Source organism: Garra rufa, chromosome 1 (assembly GCF_049309525.1).
Source record: "Garra rufa chromosome 1, GarRuf1.0, whole genome shotgun sequence".
Classification (NCBI taxonomy): Eukaryota; Metazoa; Chordata; class Actinopteri; order Cypriniformes; family Cyprinidae; genus Garra; species Garra rufa.
The window spans coordinates 7,672,342-7,693,777 of record NC_133361.1 but is presented as its reverse complement, the minus strand read 5'-3'; the positions used below and the strand labels follow the sequence as shown (position 1 = coordinate 7,693,777).

The following is a 21,436-nucleotide window of genomic DNA, read 5'->3' as shown; positions in this document are numbered from 1 at the left end:
AGTCTTCCCCAGTAATTTCACAACACCTTGGGGCTCAGGATGGGTTGTCTGGTTGTGTCTAACTTCAAGTACTTTAAGGACTGCTCGATAGCCGTGTGGGATAGGCTGATGTTTAACCCCGGATTCGGAATAGATGTTGTAAAGGACATCTAGGGTGTTGGTGCCTATAAGCACAAGAGGTTCTGTAATGGTGTTAAGATTTGGGACCACTAATGCAAGTGTGTTTACTTCAATTGGCGCTCCAACAAACTCTTTCGGGAAAGTTACAGCTAGTTCAATGTACCCCAAGTAGGGGACAGACTGTCCTGCTGCTCCTTCAACCTCTAAGAGGTCATGGAGTGGCTTAATCTCCTGTTCTGAGAGATGTCGTTCATAAAATGACTGTGGAATAGTTGTTACTTGTGAGCCTGTGTCGAGCAAGCAGGTAACTTCTTGATCTTTTATGTTCACAAAAGCTGTACTTTTCGTACCGATGAGTCCTTTAAGAAACTTGAATGGGGGGCTATTGTCTGATTGTTCAATGCTGGTGCATGCTTGTGAGTTGACTATGAGGTTTAAAGCTGAGGGACATTGATTTGTCTCAGCCCCTGTCTGTCCCACCACAGGAGCCATTAGTCGTTTAACTGTGAGCTGGGGTTAGCCTTCATTTCCCACTCACTTAATCTCTTCTCCAACTGTTTTCGTTTTTCAGCCACCAAAGCAGGATTGGGAACTTCTGTACATGTAGAGGAGATATGCCCATCCTCTCCACACTTAAAGTAGTACCAGGGCCGGGGTTTGTTCATCTGCTTTGTTCTTATCTGGGTTTGCATGTTTGCATTTGTTTTGTCTGGTGTTCGGCTCTGGAGTTTCTGTGCAGTTACTTTTCTAAGCCATGAAAGAGGTCAGCTGGCTCTGCAGGGTGGCAACCTGCTTCACAAGATCTTCAATGGCACTGGGACAAACCTGTGGTTTCTCCTTTTGGTTTGCGCATGCACATGCACTCTGAGACTGAACTTGGACTCGTTTTGTTCCACCTATATGTTTCCTCATGCGGCTGGCTTTAGCTTGCAGCCTGTCTTCCTCTGTGCGCAACATCAGCAGGAGCTCTGCAAATGAAGGTGGGTGACTTCTCGCCTGTTCAAGCTGCAGAGTAGAGAGCAGAGCACTGTCCCAACACCCTCTACAGAACTGCTTTAGAAGGTGTCTGTCAACTTCTCCTGGTGCAACCCCACCCCTTTTTACTACAAGGTTTAATGCTACCTGCAGCTGATGAAGGTAAGCGGAAGCACTCTCCCCTGGATTCTGGAACGTGTTTAAGAAACGTGCAAAAAGTCCTTCCCCATCCTCAACAGCGCCAAAAGCCGAATCAAGTAGCTGCAGGAAAGCTACAGGGGGTGAATTGGGCCGTAATCCTTTGACCACATCAGCTGCGGGAGAAAGCAAGCTCTCTACAATCTTTCTGGTGATCTGAAGGGGAAGTATGTTAGGATCGTTTAGCAGCAGTTCAATATGGGAGCGCCAGGTGTCATAATCAGTCTCGTTATTGGGCCTGGGAGTCTTTCCAGAGAAGGAGCGGAGCCTTAATTGGGGCTGAAAGTGAGGGCTGATTGCTTCGCTCCTAACAATGTGTTCAACCACAACCTTTTGAATTTCTGGTGGATTCATGTCATTAGCTGAAAGTGAAGGGGCTGTACCCACACTGTTGATTGGGATGGTGTCAGGGGGGGGAAGGCCATCATTTCTCTGAGTGGTGTCTGAGGATAAGACAGGGCGGTGCTGTTCAGTGGAGGTAATGGTCAGCTGGGTCTCAGTGGGGGTTCCAGCATGGGTAAGAGAAACTTCCTCTGATACAGAGCTCATTGCTTCAATATCTTTACTAATCTGTGACATCACTCCTTTAAGCACATGTCCATACACCGCTTAGTTTGGCTAAGGCCTTAAGTTCTGACAGGTAAGTTTTGGTAATATTACCACTGATTTCAGTTTGGTATGCACTGCTCAAGGCTCTGATGTTGTAAACAACAGAGGGATCATCTTGCAAGGCATATTTGTATGGCAATACTCCACTTAATGTTTCTAGAGCTGTGCCGTACGTATACTCAACGATCAGGTTTTGTTAAAATTCAGATTCATCTTCATCAACTAAAATGGTTCTTTTGATAGACCCATATTCTTTAAGGAAGTCAATAACCTGTTCATCTTGATCTCCTACTTGTGTTAGCCCACTAACAATGACTGCGTTTGGGATATTAACACCACACCTCTTTACAAAGTCCATATTGGACACGTGTTCAATATTGACATTCAAACCAACTGGCTTCTGGCTGGCTCGCCAAATCTGTAACCCTTTTTACGATAGAGTAACAGAGTAACAGGTAAATAGTTATCTTTAACAGTATTTGGACCAGTAACAGAAGATGCTAAGTCTTTAAGAGCCAGTGGTTTGACATCAATAAAGACAGAAAACAGTAATTTGCGTAGTTGTGATCACTCTTTGTTTAACAACAGGAACAATAACAAACAGTGTAACAATTTAGTTCAGAAAATGTATACAAAGAAATAAAAAAACCATAAAGCCGGCATAAGTTTCCCTTAAAACAAAAAAAATAAACCCAGTTCCAAAAAAAAGTCTTATTGTTTGTTGGGGCCCTTTTTCTTTTGGTTAAATCAGTGTCATGACAGTACCAGTATCTGTTCCGGTATCAGTATGCCAGTGCTCGTGGATCCTACCACACAAATCCGTGAAGAAGGGAAAGTGAGACTGTGCAAAAACTTTTGCTCGTGGGTCCGTGGCTCGCCACCCAGCGTACACTGGGAATCTCTCGGGGTTTCAGGGTGTAAACATCCAATTCAAATCCAACCGGAAGGCTTCAGCTCCAGGTCGGGCATGACTTCCGTTCCATGTGCATCACTGGAATGAATCTGGCAAAAAAACCTGACCGTTGAGTCAATGAGTGGGTCTCTCTAAATTGGTTGTCTGATCAGCGGCAACCGTCTGCTGATCGCGCTCTCCTAAAGATGGTAATTCATTCGGAATTCAGCTGGTTAACGAAACAGCCATGAAGTCTTTCAGTCAGGAAAAAATACGGAGCTCGACTGCCTGAAGCTTTGGAGCTCAGTGATTGGTCAGCTCCTCACAAAAAGGAGCATGGGAATTGTAGTGCGAATGGTTTTTTCAGGGGGAAATCGCTCCTTTTCTATCTTTTTATGCATTTGATCACTTATTTTAGATGGCGTTTTTTTAAAGCAACCTTTTTAACAAACACATATTTATTCATTGTCATCACTTAACTATTTTTCCTCTTTGTACATAGAAAATGTAGTTTGATTAATTAACTTTAACATTTATCTCAAGACTCAATTAATTTTAAGGGATTATTATGCCAAGACTTCGTTGTAAGACCTGGTTACACGTGCAATGATGACGCAGTGAATAGTGACGATTCTCTCTGACCAATCAGCAGTCTGCTGTGTTTTCACGTCACATTTTAGTATCGCCTTAGCTCGCCTCAGCTCGCTTGGAACCTCGCTGGAGGTGGTACGAAAAAAAGTACCTGGAAGCCGGTACAGGTACAACTTTTACACAGTGGAAAACCAAACAGAGCCGAGTCGAGGCGAGCTGAGGCGAGCTGGATCTGTGTAGTGGAAAAGCGCCAATAGATAATAGAAAACCGCTTAGCGGCACAATTTTTTTTTTTTTCTACAAATTCGTGTGCTGCCCCCACGTGTCATGAAAAAATGCCGCCCCTGGCGGCTGACCTGTCCGCCCATGTCTAAAACCGCCACTGCACTCTAGCATTATACACTGCACAGCACTTGTGTGAGAAATGTACCTTTTTTTGTGTGTGTGTTTGTAGTTGAGGGAGAGTTTGTGATGTGGACTGGAATCACTGCTGTCATTGTTTTATCTTGAGCTGTAAAAGATGAATGTTAGTTTAGTTTAGATGCATCATACTGTGAAATATGACATTTTTTTTACTTTGATTATAACATTGAATAAAATGAAACATTTTTTTTATTATTTACAGAAGCAATGGATTTGATTTACTCTTCTGTCAGACTGAAAGAATTTGTTGTTCATCCTTTCTAACGTCAATGATATTAATGAGGACTTAAAATGATTGATGAGATTTTTTCTCACCTAGTTTTTTGACAGTATACGTGATTGTGGTCTTGACTTCATTTCTGTGAGTAACATTGCATCTCCACTCTCTGTTGTCATCTTCGTTCAGGAGTGTTGTGGTCAGAGTGATGATACAGTGTCCTGGAGCTGATATCTGATATTTGGAGTCTGATATCGTCAGTTTAACACCAGCCTGATTCACCCAGAACAGCTCAAATCCCTCAGAACGGATCCAATCATCACAAGCGACTCTAGCATATGAATTTGAATAAAACTGACAGGAGAGAGTCACAGAGCTGCCTGGACTGATCTCAGTCTGTGAGGATGATGAAGAGACTGAAACACAAAATAGTACACAAATCACACACTTCTCAGCAGTGGTGCACTTCATGAGTTCCCTCTTACAGATAATAAACTGAGCAAAAGTTTGTGCATATTTGGCGTGCTGTCTGGGAGAGGGCCTCGAGCTCGGTAGTCATTCCCGAGCCCGGGTCACTCCCCCGCCCAGGGAGAGGGGCTCGAGCTAAAATGACCTAAAATGACCACTACATGAATGTTAGCAAGAACATTTATAGTTCGATTTTCATAATGTTTTTTTTTCTTCTCCCAAAACCTTGTCTGTGGTGTAAAAACATCCCTGACAGACACACTATCTAGGTGTTTGAATAAAAAAATATTTGGACTTTATACTAAAAAATTACCTTAACGTAGCACTAACAAGCTTGTTAGCTAGACAGTTAGCATCAGCTAACAATATTTATTTTCAGTATGGTCACAAATAAACATTCATATCTGTCTACTTGGCTAGTTGATCCAAACAATACAAAAATGTATATTGTTGATAAACATTACAGCAGCGGGAAATATGAACGAGTTATTTTATTTTATCCGTGTTATTTTAATGTTTTGTTTTTTGACCTAAGACAGAGACACTGATGTTGATGTGTCTGCATTCGAGCATTTCAGCGGGCTTAAACAGATCACTCTTTTCAGCAGATTTAGTTCACAAACAACTGACATTTTTTCTTCTTCACTACATTTCCTAAAACATATGTTTACTCCTTATAATATATCTCATGCTCAGAGATGCAGCAGCGGTGTCTGATTCATGAACAATTTGATTATTTTCAATGAACCTGTTAAATCGGTTTGAAAATCGCACCAAACGATTCATTCATGAACTGATCATTCACAAATGAGATACGGAGGCCCATATGAAGGCAATGAATATGCGCAAAGGATCAAGGGAGCACAAAATGTCTATCAGTGGTACCCTTCCAAATCCTTCATTCCGAAGGGCCCTTCGAAGCGGCCAGTTTTGAGCACTTCGAGTTGGAACGACACTTCAATATGGCTGGCACAATTGTTTTCACTCCAAAGTGCCCTTCAGAGGTTTATTTATCCTGTTTAGAACGTACTGCTTGTGACCACACGCGTAATTAATGCTGCAAAACGTAAGTTACTAATGTTGAATTTCAGTCATCAAGGGAGTTTAAATGAAGCTTCATTCTTACACGCACATTGATAATATGAATGCAAAATTACCATGAAGAACATGCAGATAAACAACAGCATCGTTTCCTTGCTGTTGTCCATTCACTGTCCATTGTTGGCAGGTGTAATGTCCATAATCTTCATTTGTGACGTTCTTGATGTTCAGAGAGCAGTCAGACCCCAGACTCAGTCTCTCATGTCTCTCTGTGTCTTTCTTTCTAATCCCTAAACCAATCAGTTCAACTGCTGCTGAACGTCTGTATATGTTATTATAGTTCCATGTAGTTGATTTGCAGTCATGAAGAGCATTATTACAGGGAAGACGGACATTTTCACCAGAACTGATGAACACTTGAGCATCGTCCACTCCACTGGTACCTGAAACACAAGAATATTTGAGTGGTCATTGTTATATATTAAATGAAAATGTAAAAATACCAGCAACAAAGAAAAAAAAAAGGAAAGAAAAGAAAATCACACAACATTCAATACAGAATGCACTATTTAGAATAAATACTCTTAATATGAAAATAATTCAGCATCATATGATTGAGTGTTGAACTGTCTAGTTTAAGTTCAGGATTAATCTTATAAGAGTTTTATCAGGGCTCCCTAAATGAAACATCCACAGTAATAACAGATTATATAAATTTTTGTGTGCAATCAGTGATACCAACTAAGGAGATAAAAATCAGGTCAAAACTGGAAAAAGCTTTTAAAAACAATTGTGCAAGACAAGTATGGGACACCATGAAGGGAATGACAGGATTATGAGCCACACAGAAGTCATTAGTAGTAGATAATGAGACAATATTCGCAAATCAACTGAATGTTTCTCTAGGTTTGATAAAGGGAATATTTTACATCAGAATACAAGTATTATTTATTCAGTCAGACCAGAGTGGGAAGACAGAATTGATCTTACAGTTGAACAGGTGAGGAGCACTCTTAAAAAATTAAATCAGAGGAAGGCTACAGGACCAGATCATCTCATTGCATTCATTCTGAAAAATTTTGCAGATGAGCTTGCACCGGTATGGCAGTCAATTTCTCAGAGGTCGTTAGACACCCATGTTATCCCTGATATGTGGAAGACTTCACATGTAATACCTCTTCCAAAGAAATCAGGGGAAGAGGAATTGGGTGATTTTCGGCCCATAGCTCTAACTCCTATTATTATGAAAACTTTAGAGGAAATTGTGGTAAAACAACTCATAAAATCAGTGGAAGATAATTCAGATACTTGTCAGTTTGCATATAAGCAAAATCGTGGTGCTGAAGATGCAGTAGTAACGTTGTTACATCTGATCCAGAAACACCTAGACAAGCCTAAAACTATAGCTCGAGCTCTATTTCTGGATTTCACTTCTGCATTCAATACAATACAGCCAAAGGTTTCATTGACAAAAACGATTCAAATGAAAGTAAATCCTTATTTGATTCATTGGTATTATTCTTTTTTGACTGGTAGGACACAGATAGTTAAAGTTAATCAGATATATTCGAATTCTGTAGTTGCATATTCAGGAGCGCCTCAGGGGTGCGTGAGTTCACCTTTTCTCTTAACCTTCTACACAGATGACTGTAAATCTGACAGTGCAAATACATACAGTATACACTGAAGTTTTAGGATGATACTGTCCTATTGTCTTTATTGGGGACTGAAGATGATTTTAGCATGCATCAGTCGAGTACAGATAGATTAGTGGAATGGTGTGAGAGGAATTCACTTGTTATAAATGAAAAGAAGACAAAGGAAATCATCTTTGGACCTTCAGAGAAAGGGCAACAAATACAAGTGACTATACATAATACACAGAATAAAATAGTGTCTGCATATAAATACTTGGGTGTCTATGTGGACGCTGCTTTATCATAGAGTGTGCATATAGAGTATGTTTGCTGTAAAGTACAACAGCGTATTTACTTCCTCAGGAGACTAAGGTCTTTTGGAGCAAATAAACAGATTTTGTTCATGTTTTTTCAGTCTGTAATACAGAGTGTTGTACAAAATGGAATATGTGCATGGTATAGTTGTCTTTCTGTTCAATTTAAAGCTCGACTGGCAAGGCTGATATCAAACTGTTCTAAGACTGTGGGTCAAAGGCTTGAGCCAAGTTTTCATGAGTTGTATAAGAAAAAAAAATGCTGTCTTTGAAAATTATGTCTGATTGTTCCCATATTCTATGTGAGGAATATCAAATTTTGCCATCAAACAGAAGACTGAGAGTACCATATCCTAGAACAGGGGTCTCAAACTCGCAGCCAGCAGGACAATAGTTTGTGGCCCCCTAGTCTTGCGTAGCCAGACCTTTAGACTGATGGCTGAAGGTCTGGAATTCATGGCAGTTTTAATTGGCCAAGGCCCGCCTATAAGGCCGTTTGACCGACATGTCAAACAACCAATCACAGTTCGTTTCGTTCAGCGTCACGTTTCGGGCATAGAAATGTCCTCACAACAACACACTGGCATGCAACAAGTCAGTCATTGAAATAACCAGCATTGAAAGTTAACGAAGAAGGGGGAGAACAAGCAGTAAGTCAGTAATTTGTTCGCGAACGTCGCAAATGTGTTTAACAACAACGGCGTCTGCATAAGCACCTTTTAGCAAAACGCAGAGTAAACGAGTCTGCGCTTTGTTTCCCGGCGGACCGAAAATAAACGCGACACTCGCGTCTACCGGAAATCCGGTCAAATTCAACTAATCAGATGACGACTTTGACATTCCTGAAGTGTTTCCAGTTAAGTGTACCATATGTATCAGACGTTTAGCCAACGTTCCATGGGCGTGACGTCTATGGCTGAGACTAGTGGCCCCCGCCTTAATATGAAAGTTTAATGTTACTGCGGCCCACAAGTTTTATACGTATGGCACTTTACAGTGTTGTGTGCGGAGCTGAGCGAACCTACCAATCACAATGGGGTGTATGGCTCTTGGGGGCGGGACATCGGCCAGGCTTGATGCAAGCAGATAAACATTTCTCAATGAGTGAAAATTACAGCAGCGCACCTGTAGTTTCTATTGGGCACACGCAGACATTTGTCCCAGCGCACTGCGTTCTCAACACTTTAACAAAAAGATTTTTTTTTAAGTTGCTGCCCAGCTGGACACTATACGACGTAGGCCTATATACGTTACATATATATATATATATATAAATATTAGGGCGGCAATAGTCTCGCGTAGCCAGACCTTCAGACTGACGGCTGAAGGTCTGGAATTCATGGAAGCTTTAGTTGGCCAAGGCCCGCCCATAAGACCGTTTGATCGACATGTCAAACAACCAATCACAGTTTGTTTCGTTCAGTGTCACGTTTCGGGGCGTGGAGATGCTCCCACAACAACAGACTAGCGTGCAACAAGTCAGTCGTTGAAATAACCAGCATTGAAAGATAACGAAGAAGAGGGAGAACAAGCAGTAAGTCAGTAATTTGTTCGCGAACGTGGCAAATGTGTATAACAACAATGGCGTCTGCATAAGCACCTTTTAGCAAAACGCTGAATTAATCAGTCTGCGCTTTGTTTCCCGGCGGACCGAATATAAACGCGACACTCGCGTCTCCTGGAAATCCGGTCAAATTCAACGAATCAGATGACGACTTCGACATTCCTGAAGTGTTTCCAGTTAAGTGTACCATATGTATCAGACGTTTAGCCAACGTTCCGTGGGCGTGACGTCTGAGGCTGAGACTAGGGCGGCAACAACTACAACAACAACGATTCTCATTATCGATTAATCGGGTCTGCCCACAGTGCACATACAACTTCAGAGGATCACGTCAAATTAAAGCACCGAATGACGCATTTCTATAGACAAAATGCATTAAAAATAGTGGAGGAAAAAGACTGAGATGCTGCAGGACAGTTACGTGATCCAAGCTGCCCAAAACATGAGAATTCCTTATTTTAAACTTTAAGCTAATAGCGTAAAGGCTTGCCCTGTGAGGCCCTTTTTTCATATCCGTTTGCATGCTCAGCATTAAAACTTTCAGTTTGCAATCATATCCTTATCTGTAGGCTAAATGTCACAAATTCACACAATCATTTCCATTTATGCATAAAAGTCCAATCTTACAGTCTGTGTCAAGTTTAAATCTTTAGGCTACTGAATGACCGTGTCAGGCTGGAACACAGACAGGGAGACAATTAATACTGAGCGCAAAAACATGCTGCAATCTGTCGTTGAATGTTAAATTTAGATTTAAAATACAACATGTAGTGCACGTAGGAACTGTAAAGTAGGGCCAACTACTACAACTACCGCCAGTGGCGTGGTGTTTTTATATTGAAACTCAAAATAAATGAGGCTCAAACACTATTAACAAACGTGCGTGTTTATTTTAACAATTCCATCATTGAACAAGCAGCCTACAAAACGCTAAAATAAATCAAAGAAGTAATACATTTAAATAAGAAAGTAGCCTAAATAAGTGTTAAATAGGCTATTTAACAAACATTTGTTGCAAAAATTCCTAACAACCTCGACAGCTGATCAGAATTACTTGCCGAGTTCTCTTTCTCTTCCCCATTGTACAGCTAGTGTTTTTAATAGCAAAGTAATGACATTTATTTTCGTTTCTTTAGTTTCTAAAGTTAATTTAGAAATATATTTGGAACACGTTTTGTTTGTGAAATTCAAGTTTTTGTTTTTTTAAGTACCGACCGCAAGCGGCCACCCAGCTAACAAAATTACGTAACTGTTACGTAGCTGCAACGTAATCTGGTGACCAAAGTTTCGTCGTGGCAACCGGAAAAGTGAAAGGTGCCTATACGTCGCCACAACGTAACTTTGTGACGTTGCCAGTAAGTAACTGCAACGTCGTAGCAACGTCATGGCGACCTTGTGGATCCATAGTCGTGTGTTGGTAAACCAGTTACGTTGTGGCAACCGGAAAAGTGAAAGGTGCCTATACGTCGCCACAACGTAATGTTGTGACGTTGCCAGTTAGTAACTGCGACGTCGTGGCAACGTCGTGGATTAATAGTTGTGTGCTGGTAATCAGTTGGTGATTTTGTATTATTTATTTTCTATGGGTGGACATGCAGTAGTTTAGTCTAATTAATGACCTAATTTGACCAAACTAATGTAAAGGTTGTTCCAACAGCTGTGAATGATGAATACACACTCGGAATAAATTCAGTTGATTTATTTAGAGAAAAACACAAATATAAACAGTAAAATACACTGAAATTATTAACGAAAACATAGGATATACAGCGAAATATGAATGAAAGCCTTCAAGACGTTCCGTGTTCACAATCATTATAAACAGATGTGCTATGCTAGCGTAACATTAGCTACCAAACATTTCAGATAATACCATAATCACAGAGGTATAAATATTAACAAATGTACTTTAAATAGACAGTGGATAATGTTACTTAACCAATCTGAGGCAGTTGTTTAACTTTTTTGGTATAACTGACGAGAAACGGAGAGAAATGTCGGACGCGTCCTCTTCTCTCAGCAGCTGTGCCCGCGGTTGCTATGGTAACTCTCAACCGCCACCAGTACTATTAACAACAACAATAATACAAAAAGGGTTTTAGCTATTTTACAGAGTCAAAGTACTTTATTTTATACATTTACAAACATATTTATTTGTTATAAATCGTAAGACTCACCTTAGAAAGACGAATTGTTCTGTCAGACACAGCTGAAGTAGCTAAAAAGAAGTGCCTCAGACAAACGCGCTGTCCTGATTCTGTATCTGCGGCAGAAGATATGGTGTTGCCCATTCTGTGTCATTATTTCAACGTTATCTTCAAAACTAGTTAAGAAATAAAAAGTTTCAAGTCTCAGAAAGTGTATTTTCCTTTCTTGTGAACATCCTGTGCGAGCAGAGTGTCAGTTGTGGTCATAGGTTGTGGTGGAGGCGCGCACGTATGTCACGTGATCGACGTCACTATAATTAGCTTTTTTTTAAATCACTTTCTTTATTAAACCTTTTCATTGTTAAATATATTAACAATAAATCCAAGCAGCATATATAATAAACAAAATGATACTAATATAAATAAAAATAAAATAATAATTAAAATAATTAAAAAAGCAAATTATTAACACAAATGTAATTAGTTTTATATCGCTCTTCATTTTCAAAATATTTTATGGATTTAAATAAAATTCTAAACAATACCATAAAACAAGAAGAAACGTTTACAAACCTACATTTGTGTATATATAAAACAACATCATTATTGCACAGAAAATCTCGTACTGTATATTAAGCAATATTCCGACTTGGTGAATAGAACATTTTATCTTAAATAAGGGAACTTTCAATCTTGTGTCTTACATTTATTTACACTTTTTAAATAGCAAATTATGGTAATCTGAGCATATAAAGAATGTGTAAATGATTGTCATGAAATTACGTGCATGTCACGTCGTAGTTACGTTGCCAGTAAGTCATGAAGTTACTAATATATTACTAATAGAATACGTATCTGGGACGTCCTAAGTAATATTACAACGTTACGAGGATGTACTGACGACGTTGTGAGTTGGTAATTTGATGGTAATAAAGTTACGGGCATGCGACGTCGTAGTTACGTTGCCAGTAAGTCATAAAGTTACCAATATATTACCAATAGAGTACGTATCTGGGACGTCCTTGGTAATAACACGACGTTAGGAGGACGTACTGACGACGTTGTGAGTTGGTAATTTGATGGTAATAAAGTTACGGGCATGCGACGTCGTAGTTACGTTGCCAGTAAGTCATAAAGTTACCAATATATTACCAATAGAGTACGTATCTAGGACGTCCTTGGTAATAACACGACGTTAGGAGGACGTACTGACAACGTTGTGAGTTGGTCATTTGATGGTAATAAATTTACGGGCATGCGACGTCGTAGTTACGTTGTCAATTGGTAAGTCATGAAATGACCAAAAATGACCAACACATTACGTAACTGTTACGTCGTGTGTTAGCAGGGCAGCGGCAGGCAGATCCATTTAGCCTTCACAATTTAAATTAAAATCAATAGATATAAAAATAAAAAAAAACTTAAAGCATATATCACAATATTAGTTTAATCGTTTAACCAAGATAAATGTGTACTAATAGGCGCATATCCGTGCGGAGAGTGAAAGCTTTGCAGGACATGGTGCCGCCAGTGCTATGTGAAACTTCATTTTTACTCATAAAGGTAAGAGTAATAAATTTACTTTAAATTATTACTTCACTACTATAAAACGAAATAATTCAAATCGAAAACAAAACTCTTTCATTAGCTATAGGCCTAATCAATAAAGATACATTTAGGCATTAAAAGCGCGTCCAGTAAACAGATTCATTTTTGCGACACTGACTCAGAAAATACTAGTTTATTAATAAAAAAATTCGAAGAGGAAGCGCTGTCAGGTCTCTAGCAGCAAGGAGTAGGAGTAGGCAAGAGAAGCCATGTTCAGAACAACAGTTCATGAATTCTTCAACGTTCCATTCATGTTCAGGACAATTCATGTTCAGAAGAAGGTTAAAGGATATAAAAGACTGAAGAAACCACATATATTATTATTATTTTTATTATGTATTATTATTATTACTGTTATTATTATTTTCATTATAATAATAATAATAATAATAATAATAATTATTATTATTATTATTATTATTATTATTATTATTATTATTTTTTAGTACTGATTGATTGATTTATTTTCTTATTAATTCTTAATTTATTTTTTCATCTTATCTTGTGTTAAAAAAATAAAAATAAAGAGATTTGAGAAGATTGGAATTTTTTAACAAAGCTTTTCTTGTGGAAAACCTGATTTGGCCCAGCCTCACCCAGACTCTGCCTCCAGCAGCCCCCAGGTAAATTGAGTTTGAGACCCCTGTGTTAGAATGAATAGATTACGGAAATATTTTGTTCATCAGTCAGTAAAACTAATTAACCAGAACTGGGGGTCAAAGTAGGCAGTAATATTCGGAGAAATGGAGGGAGCTTAAGTATTTGAACAGTAGATGGATTCGTATTGACATGTATGTCTGTGAATGCATTGTATATGTAATGTGTATTGTTGTGAATTAATGTTAGAAAGCAAACGCAAATAGGATGCAAGACAATTTTTGGAAGAAATTCCAACAATAAAGTGAAATTTAATTGAATTGAATAACACAAGAATAAACTGGTCATGTTCTCTTTCTCAGACTATTTCCACTGAATGTCTTATTAAGTAAAATAGAGTTTTCTTTACCTGTGAGAAGTGAAGAGAGAAAGATCAGTCCCAGCAGACACAGATGACACTTATCAGCCATTTTCTCTTTCTGTCAGTCTTCCTCTTCATTATATGCTCACAACTCTGTCTTTAAATACTAGCAGCTCTTCCTGTGTTTAACTTCCTCTGATCTGATTGGCTGAGTGTTTATTTCTGACACGAGCTGCATTTGACTGACACTATATCACTGCATGATGGACAAGTGTTGAATCAGCTTCATATTCTGACTGATCTTCACTGTTTCTGCTGATATTTGCTCCGAATTTCACTTAAACAACGACACTCATGACTGCTGATTTCAAAGATGCACTGACACAAAAGAAGAAAATTAAATCAAAATGAGTGAACATATAAAGGATTTTTTTGTTCTGCAAGTGACTATAATGATAGCAATTATGGAATGAGCATTTATTTAAATTTTGTCTGTCTTTATGTAGTTTTATATAGTGACTTTTTTCACCTTTAAGGCTTTCTTAAAATGCTAAAAAAAAAAGATTGTTTGTCATTCTACACGTTTGGAACTAAGATAGTGTATTAATTTTAGCAGTTGTAGTGTTTCAGATCTGTGATCTCACTGTTGAGTTTAACCGCAGTAGAGCAGAGATCATCCCTGAACCCAGATTAGACTGAAGGGTGTGAAATGACACTTATTCTTTTCTTCTCTAAATAGGCTGCTAACAATAGCATTATTTCAGGCTGTTTAAGAAACATAAGTTAAACATAGTTTTAACTGAATTAACCAAACAATACTAGTAGTTACTAATATTCAAGTGAACTGTATTAAATTATTTTTTTCAATTCCTAAGACCTTTAAACAAACAAAGAGTCATGTGTTCGTTGCATATTTTAACTAGGGCTGTCGATTTAAAGTATTCATTAGTTATGAAAATTATTAACGCATTTAACCTCCATAGGTCATCTTATATATTCTTACAGTTGATTGCTGACGAACATGATGCAGAAGAATTTTTATTTCTGAATATGGTATTTGAAATAAAAACATAGGCAGGGAATACAATTATTTGTATATTTTCATAATAAAGGATTTGTCTCTGCTCTGAAATGAAGTGTATCAATAAAAAAATAAATCTAAATCACAAAGTTTGACAGTTTAAGCGCAGGACAGCTGAGATCACCTCTGAACCCAGATTAGACTGGTGGGTGTGAAATGACACTTCCTCTCTCTTTTTTCCTTCACGTGAGCTGCTGTGTGCCATTAAACTCTCCTCAGTTAACAGTGGAATAAGTTCAGCCTTTGTACTGAATTAAAAAATAATAATAATAATTTTAATTCAAGTTTAATTATGAAAGTGAAAGTGACATATGTGCAGCCAAATATGGTGTCCCATACTCCATGTGTGCTCTGCATTTAACCCATCCAAGTGCACACACAGCAATGAGTAGTGAACACTAGAGCTGTAAATCTTTGCCCGAACCCGACGGGACCCGATGGGACCCGACGGGTTCGGTCGGGTTCGGTCTTAATTTTTAGCATTCTGCACGGGCTCGGGCCGGGCTCGGGCTTGCGCGGTAAATGAGTGGTCAGGTGATGCGTTTCGTCACTCACTACATTGAAACGGCTGTCATGGAAAATGAAACGGATGTTCTTAGCTGGCGGAACATCAACAAACCATCCTACCCAAAACTTGCAAAATTAGCCAGATCAGTACTAAGCATCCCGGCCAGTAGCAGCAGCAGTGAAAGGGTGTTTAGTGCTGCTGGACGCACCATCAGTGAGCGGAGGACCGCGCTGAAGCCATATACAGTGGATTCAATAATTTTCCTCCACACAAACATATCCTAATATTAGTGAGTAAAGGTTTTTTAATGTATAACTAAATATCAATTGAGTCTTACATGCATAAAGTAAACAGAGTAGGCTATATAGGCTAATGTTGGCATTATTATTTTATTATTTCAACTGATGTTCACCGTCGCATTGAGAGTGAGACCGGTATGTGGAGAGAAGTGGCGAAGCAAATACGGCGGAGCCTTTGTCTTAATTTCGTTATTGACACCTAATATCTTAATTTAGAATGTATATTAATTTATTTTGTTAAGAAACACTCATTTTTATTGGCGCGTTGGCCTTATATTCCTATATTTGATTGTGGAGAGAGGCGGCCGCATTCGTTTGTTTTAGACAAGTACCTCTTTCGTTTGTCTAATCTCAATGTTATATAACTTTTTGTTTTGTCGTTATTCCCAAATACTTAGAATATATCTTGACTTAAAGGTTGTATCAGCGATTTCTAGCCTAAAACATAAAGTGTCAAATTCAGCTGACCTTTCATCACGATCCGCTCGCTGCCTGCCCCATAAACTGTCTGTGAAAAAACCGCGTCTCTCTGGTCAGCCTAGGGTCCGAGATATGCCAAAAAAACAATCGGCACTACCAACCTTTCCACACAAAAACAAACAGTGTTCCAACCAATCAGCGTCAGGGATTTGGTGTTGTGGATTTTCGCCCCGCCTCCCTCACATCCCTGCACCAGTAGGAAAGTCCACAACACCAAACCCCTGACGCTGATTGGTTGGAGCACTGTTTGGTTATCTGTGGTGTGTTGATAGCGCCGATTGTTTTTTTGGCATATCTCGGACCCTAGGCTGACCAGAGAGACGCGGTTTTTTCACAGACAATTTATGGGTCAGGCAGCGAGCGGATCGTGATGAAAGGTCAGCTGAAATTGACACTTTATGTTTTAGCCTAGAAATCGCTGATACAACCTTTAATTTGTTAAGGAAGACTCTTTTTTTATAGGCCCGTAGCAGGTCTATTTAGGTTATATTGTAGGTTATGCCTATAGCCAATTTGAGCGCGAGATGTCGTTACTGAGATGGTACAATGTTAGAGGACTTATTTCATTTCTTTGTAATAACTTCCTAGTGGCCTATAGCCCAGTCATTAATAATTTATCTTTAAAAATGTATAAATGACTCATTCTTGACAAAAGGCATAAGTGCTGTGTGCGTGCGCACATTTCAATGATGTCGGGCTGTAAACCGGTTCGGGCTTTTAAAAAGCTGTCAGTCTCGGGCTCGGCTCGGGCTCGGGCTGATTTCGGTCGGAATCGGGCCTTGTCGGGCCTAACTTTTAAGGCCCGATTACAGCTCTAGTGAACACACACACACACACACACTGTGAACACAAACTTCAGTTTCAGTGTCTTGCTCAAGGGTCTCGTCTCAGTCATGGTGTTGAGGGTGTAAGAGAGCTCTGGTCATCACTCCTCCACCTACAGCCCCTGCTGATACCGAGACTCTATAACCTAAATCCAATTTGGGCCACGGCTGCCCCTAAAAAAATACAATCTGACAACAGAATCATTTTGAATAAAATTTGTATTCAATCTTTATCACATGAAATGAATCTACAGTATGTGAGCACATTAGAGTAGAGCAGGACACAGCTGATCAGGGGCTAGTTGTCACACAGTCAAGCATGATGAAATTTAGGGCCAGATTTACTAAACAGGGCAAATTAGCATTAGATCACAATTCCATAAAAAACACAGATGGGAGGGGACATTCTGGGTGTTCGTTACTGACAATGTGTACATTTAAGAAAACACAGACACAGCCAGATCCACAGATGCACCAGTGCAATCTACCAAGAGCAGTGCAAATTACCGCCTGCTTAAGACTTGCTTTTTTGAGGCCGCTGCGTGATTGACTTTAAAGGGGTCCTATTATGCTCTTTTACAAAGTCTTTGTTTTGTTTTCAGGGTTGCACTAGAACATGCTCTCATGCTTGGTGGTTAAAAAAAAAAAAAAAACACTTTATTTTTCACATAATTTACATTATTGCAATAGCTTTCTACCCAGGCCGGCATTAATGGCTCCATTAGTTCCGGGTTTGATGAAGGTCCACCTTCTAAAAAAAAGGGATTTCAGTACTGCCACACCCCTCCCCAGGGCAGCAAGTTCTGTTCAGCAACTGTGCAAGCTAGATTAAAGTAAATCTTATATTTTGAATGTGAAAGACACTGACAGTATTTATAATGGCACTGAACAATACCATTAGGGATCAATTATAAAATATGTGGTTTTGTGTAATTATTTGCCTGATTTGTGGTGGTTCTTGTTCACGGAGGCATAAAGTGGACTGCAGTTTTCCTGATCTCCAGCTTCTGCTCCTCTGATGGAAGCGTAAGTCATTTCATGATCACAGTGAACCTGAATCAACATCACAGTTACTGTTTTAATGTACAATTATTACAGCGTGTAGTTTGAGCTCAATTCAAGACACAAATTTAGAAGAACGGCATATAATAAAACCAATATAAGTCATGTTGAGGAAGTGTTTGCTCACCTTGTTCTTTTTGGCTCGTTTTTTCTTGCTCACAGTAACTTCAGTGTAAATCACATCATCTGTCTGCTCCTAAACATCAATAAAAATACAACAAATCAAGTTATTAAAGGCCCTTCCATCACTACTGTGTAATGCAGGGTAATTATTTTACTCAGGAGCTGCAAATGTTTATGGTCTAATATGTATACAACCTACAGGTTTAGTGAAAATCTATTTCACAGACATGATTTTAGAGTTTACATGACGGAAAAATTGCCACAGTGACTGTCAAATATACACAGATATGAAAACATACACAAATTATCGAAGATTAATCATATTGTTTACTGGGAGTAGGATATAAGCTTTATTGTGTTATTGATTCCATTATATTTATTTCTATCTGTGAGCTTTAGAGCAGAAACAGTGGAAATACAGTAACTTGTCCTGATCTAATAAGAGTGTGATATTTCAGAGTCAGTGGTCTGTGGAGCTCATGGACACTAACAGCTCATGATCAACCTACAAAACTCACCACAGAGTCATCAGTCGCTCTTCTGACACCTGGAAAATAAATAATGCCATGAGAATAGTTATGATCAAACACACAAACCAATTAATTTCTAAAAGAGTCTAGAAGAAGTGCTGCAGAATAGAAATATTATCTGTGATAAGTCATAGATGTAATTTTAGTGAATACACGTAGTCAGATGTTTTGGATGTTTTTGCCTGATGTATCAGAATATGAGAAACTCTAAAAACTCACCAGCTCTTTTTTTCAGAATCAGACAAAGAATCAGAGCAGGAAGGAGAACAGCGAATGAAGCGCCCACAACATTCACAATCACGGACACTGAGACGATATAGAGGCACACATTCAGCATTACTGTGTTCAATAAGATATAGAAAAACAACAAACTACAAATACAATGATAATGGGAGGGCCCGACGCAATTGCGTGCTAGAGTAAATACGCTACTGATAATAAAACACTTAATTTTCAATGTAACATCTCTTTCAGTTTAGCTGAAGTGATTATGTGCATGTGTTAACAAACAATAGAGGATTCAGTAAAACTGACAACAGTGAACATTATTGTTTTTTACTCTACCTTGTTTAGACGTTATTACTGTCATTGAAGTTGATTCTGTGATGCTGACTGAAATCACGGCTGTTGTTGTTTCATCTTGAGCTGTAAAGATGAATGTTTGCTCAGATAAATCATACTGTAGATCATGGAAGTTAAATTTAAACTTTGATTATAACATTATACATTTTACAGTTTTTGCTGTCAAATTTAAATGTCTTCATTATTTATAGCAGAACTTTGGGGATTGTAAAACATAGTTTGTTTCTCTTCTGTCAGACTAAAAAAAGCTTTTGTTCCTTGGAATGTTCTGCTTCAGTGACACCAACAGTCCTTAGTGTTGCTGATATTATGAGGATGTAAAATGATTGATGAGATTTTCCTTACCTGGTTTCTTGACAGTATATGTGACTGAGGTCTTGACTTGATTTCTGTGAGTAACTTCACATCTCCACTCCCTGTTGTCATCTTCATTCAGGAGTGTTGTAGTCAGATTGCTGATACAGTGTCCTGAAGCTGATATCTGATATCTGGAGTCTGATATCGTCAGTTTAACACCAGCCTGATTCACCCAGAACACCTCAATTCCCTCAGAATGACCTGAATCATGACAAGAGACTCCAGTATATGATGAATCCAACTGACAGGAGAGAGTCACAGAGCTGCCTGGACTGATCTCAGTCTGTGAGGATGATGAAGAGACTAAAACACAAAATAACACACAAATCACACACTTTTCAATCATCATGAGAAATAAACGGAAAATGTGCACTTTTTGAATTGAAAACATAATTATAAAATTACCGTGAAGAACATGCAGATAAACACGTGTATCATCTCCTTGTTGTTGTCCATTCACATATTGTCGGCAGCTGTAAGATCCATAATCTTCTTTTGTGATGTTCTTGATGTTCAGAGAGCAGTCAGACCCCAGACTCAGTCTCTCATGTCTCTCTGTGTCTTTCTTCTTTATCCCTAAACCAATCAGTTCAACTGCTGAATGTCTGTTATTATAGATCCATGTAGTTGATTTGCAGTCAGGAAGAGTATTATTACAGGGCAGACGGACATTTTCACCAGAACTGATGAACACATGAACATCATCCTCTCCACTGGTACCTGAAACACAAGAACATTTGAGTGATCATTATGTTATATATTAATAAATGAAATAAAATACATAATAATAATAATAATAATAATAATAATAATAATAATAATAATAATAATAAAACATAATTCTCTTTATCGGAGAGCTATTCAAGTAATTAAATATTTGAGTGTGAAACAGTCTAGTTTTAGTGGATTCAGGAATATTCCTGATAATATTATATATATTGTTTAAAATAAGAATAAACTGGTCATGTTAAAAATTAACACTATCTCAGACTCATCCCACTAAATGTCTCGTAGAGAAAATAGAGATGTGTTTACCTGTGAGAAGTGAAGAGAGAAAGATCAGTCCCAGCAGACACAGATGACACTTATCAGCCATTTTCTCTTTCTGTCAGTCTTCCTCTTCATTATATGCTCACAACTCTGTCTTTAAATACTAGCAGCTCTTCCTGTGTTTAACTTCCTCTGATCTGATTGGCTGAGTGTTTATTTCTGACAGGAGCTGCATTTGACTGACACTATATCACTGCATGATGGACAAGAGTTGAATCAGCTTCATATTCTGACTGATCTTCACTGTTTCTGCTGATATTTGCTCTGAATTTCACTCATGATTGCTGTTTTCAAAGATGCACTGACACAAAGAAGAAAATTAAATCACAATGAGGGAACATAAAGGATATTTTTGCTTTTCAAATAACTATAATAATAGCAGTTATGGAATAAGCCTTTAGTCAAACAAACTGTCTTTATAAAGTTTAACAGTGACCTTTTTAATCTTTTAGGCTTTCCTATAATGCTGAAATGGTTGATTGTCATTCTATATGTTTGTAACTAAAATAGTGTATTAATTTTAGCAGTTGTAGTGTTTCAGATCTGTGATCTCACTGTTGAGTTTAACCGCAGTAGAGGAGAGATCATCTCTGAACCCAGATTAAACTGACAGGTGTGAAATGAAACTTTTGTTTCCTTTACATGAGCTGCTGTGTGCCATTAAACTCTCCCCAGTTAACAAAGGCATAGCTTTGCACTGAATACAAAAATAAATAATAAATAAATAAATAAATAAATATATATATATATATATATATATATATATATATATATATAT

At 38.4% G+C, this 21,436-nt stretch overlaps 2 protein-coding genes across 2 annotated transcripts; both read right to left on the bottom strand.

The window, feature by feature from the left end:
* Positions 1 to 2,098: 2,098 nt before the first annotated feature.
* LOC141339972 (uncharacterized) lies at positions 2,099 to 13,871 on the bottom strand. Its single transcript, XM_073844990.1, has 5 exons — positions 13,811 to 13,871; positions 5,651 to 5,977; positions 4,124 to 4,441; positions 3,816 to 3,896; positions 2,099 to 2,328 (listed from the first exon to the last, which is right to left on the bottom strand). The coding sequence occupies exons 1-5, from the start codon at positions 13,869 to 13,871 to the stop codon at positions 2,099 to 2,101; spliced, it is 1,017 nt and encodes a 338-aa protein (XP_073701091.1).
* A 4,016-nt stretch (positions 13,872 to 17,887) lies between these two features.
* On the bottom strand, positions 17,888 to 20,704 carry LOC141339811 (uncharacterized). The gene is made up of 7 exons (XM_073844983.1): positions 20,644 to 20,704; positions 20,014 to 20,328; positions 19,597 to 19,911; positions 18,889 to 18,975; positions 18,658 to 18,686; positions 18,144 to 18,212; positions 17,888 to 18,007 (listed from the first exon to the last, which is right to left on the bottom strand). The coding sequence occupies exons 1-7, from the start codon at positions 20,702 to 20,704 to the stop codon at positions 17,888 to 17,890; spliced, it is 996 nt and encodes a 331-aa protein (XP_073701084.1).
* Positions 20,705 to 21,436: the final 732 nt, after the last annotated feature.

Excerpts from the sequence above, each read along its gene's own strand:
- LOC141339972 (XM_073844990.1), bottom strand. The coding sequence starts at position 13,871 with ATGGCTGATAAGTGTCATCTGTGTCTGCTGGGACTGATCTTTCTCTCT. Across the intron at positions 5,978-13,810 it reads TCTCTCTTCACTTCTCACAG|GTACCAGTGGAGTGGACGAT; the intron begins GTAAAGAAAACT and ends CTTGTGTTTCAG. Across the intron at positions 4,442-5,650 it reads TTATCTGCATGTTCTTCATG|TCTCTTCATCATCCTCACAG; the intron begins GTAATTTTGCAT and ends TTTGTGTTTCAG.
- LOC141339811 (XM_073844983.1), bottom strand. The coding sequence starts at position 20,704 with ATGGCTGATAAGTGTCATCTGTGTCTGCTGGGACTGATCTTTCTCTCT. Across the intron at positions 18,687-18,888 it reads GATTCTGAAAAAAAGAGCTG|GTGTCAGAAGAGCGACTGAT; the intron begins GTGAGTTTTTAG and ends TTTATTTTCCAG. Across the intron at positions 18,213-18,657 it reads GAGCGACTGATGACTCTGTG|GAGCAGACAGATGATGTGAT; the intron begins GTGAGTTTTGTA and ends ATTGATGTTTAG.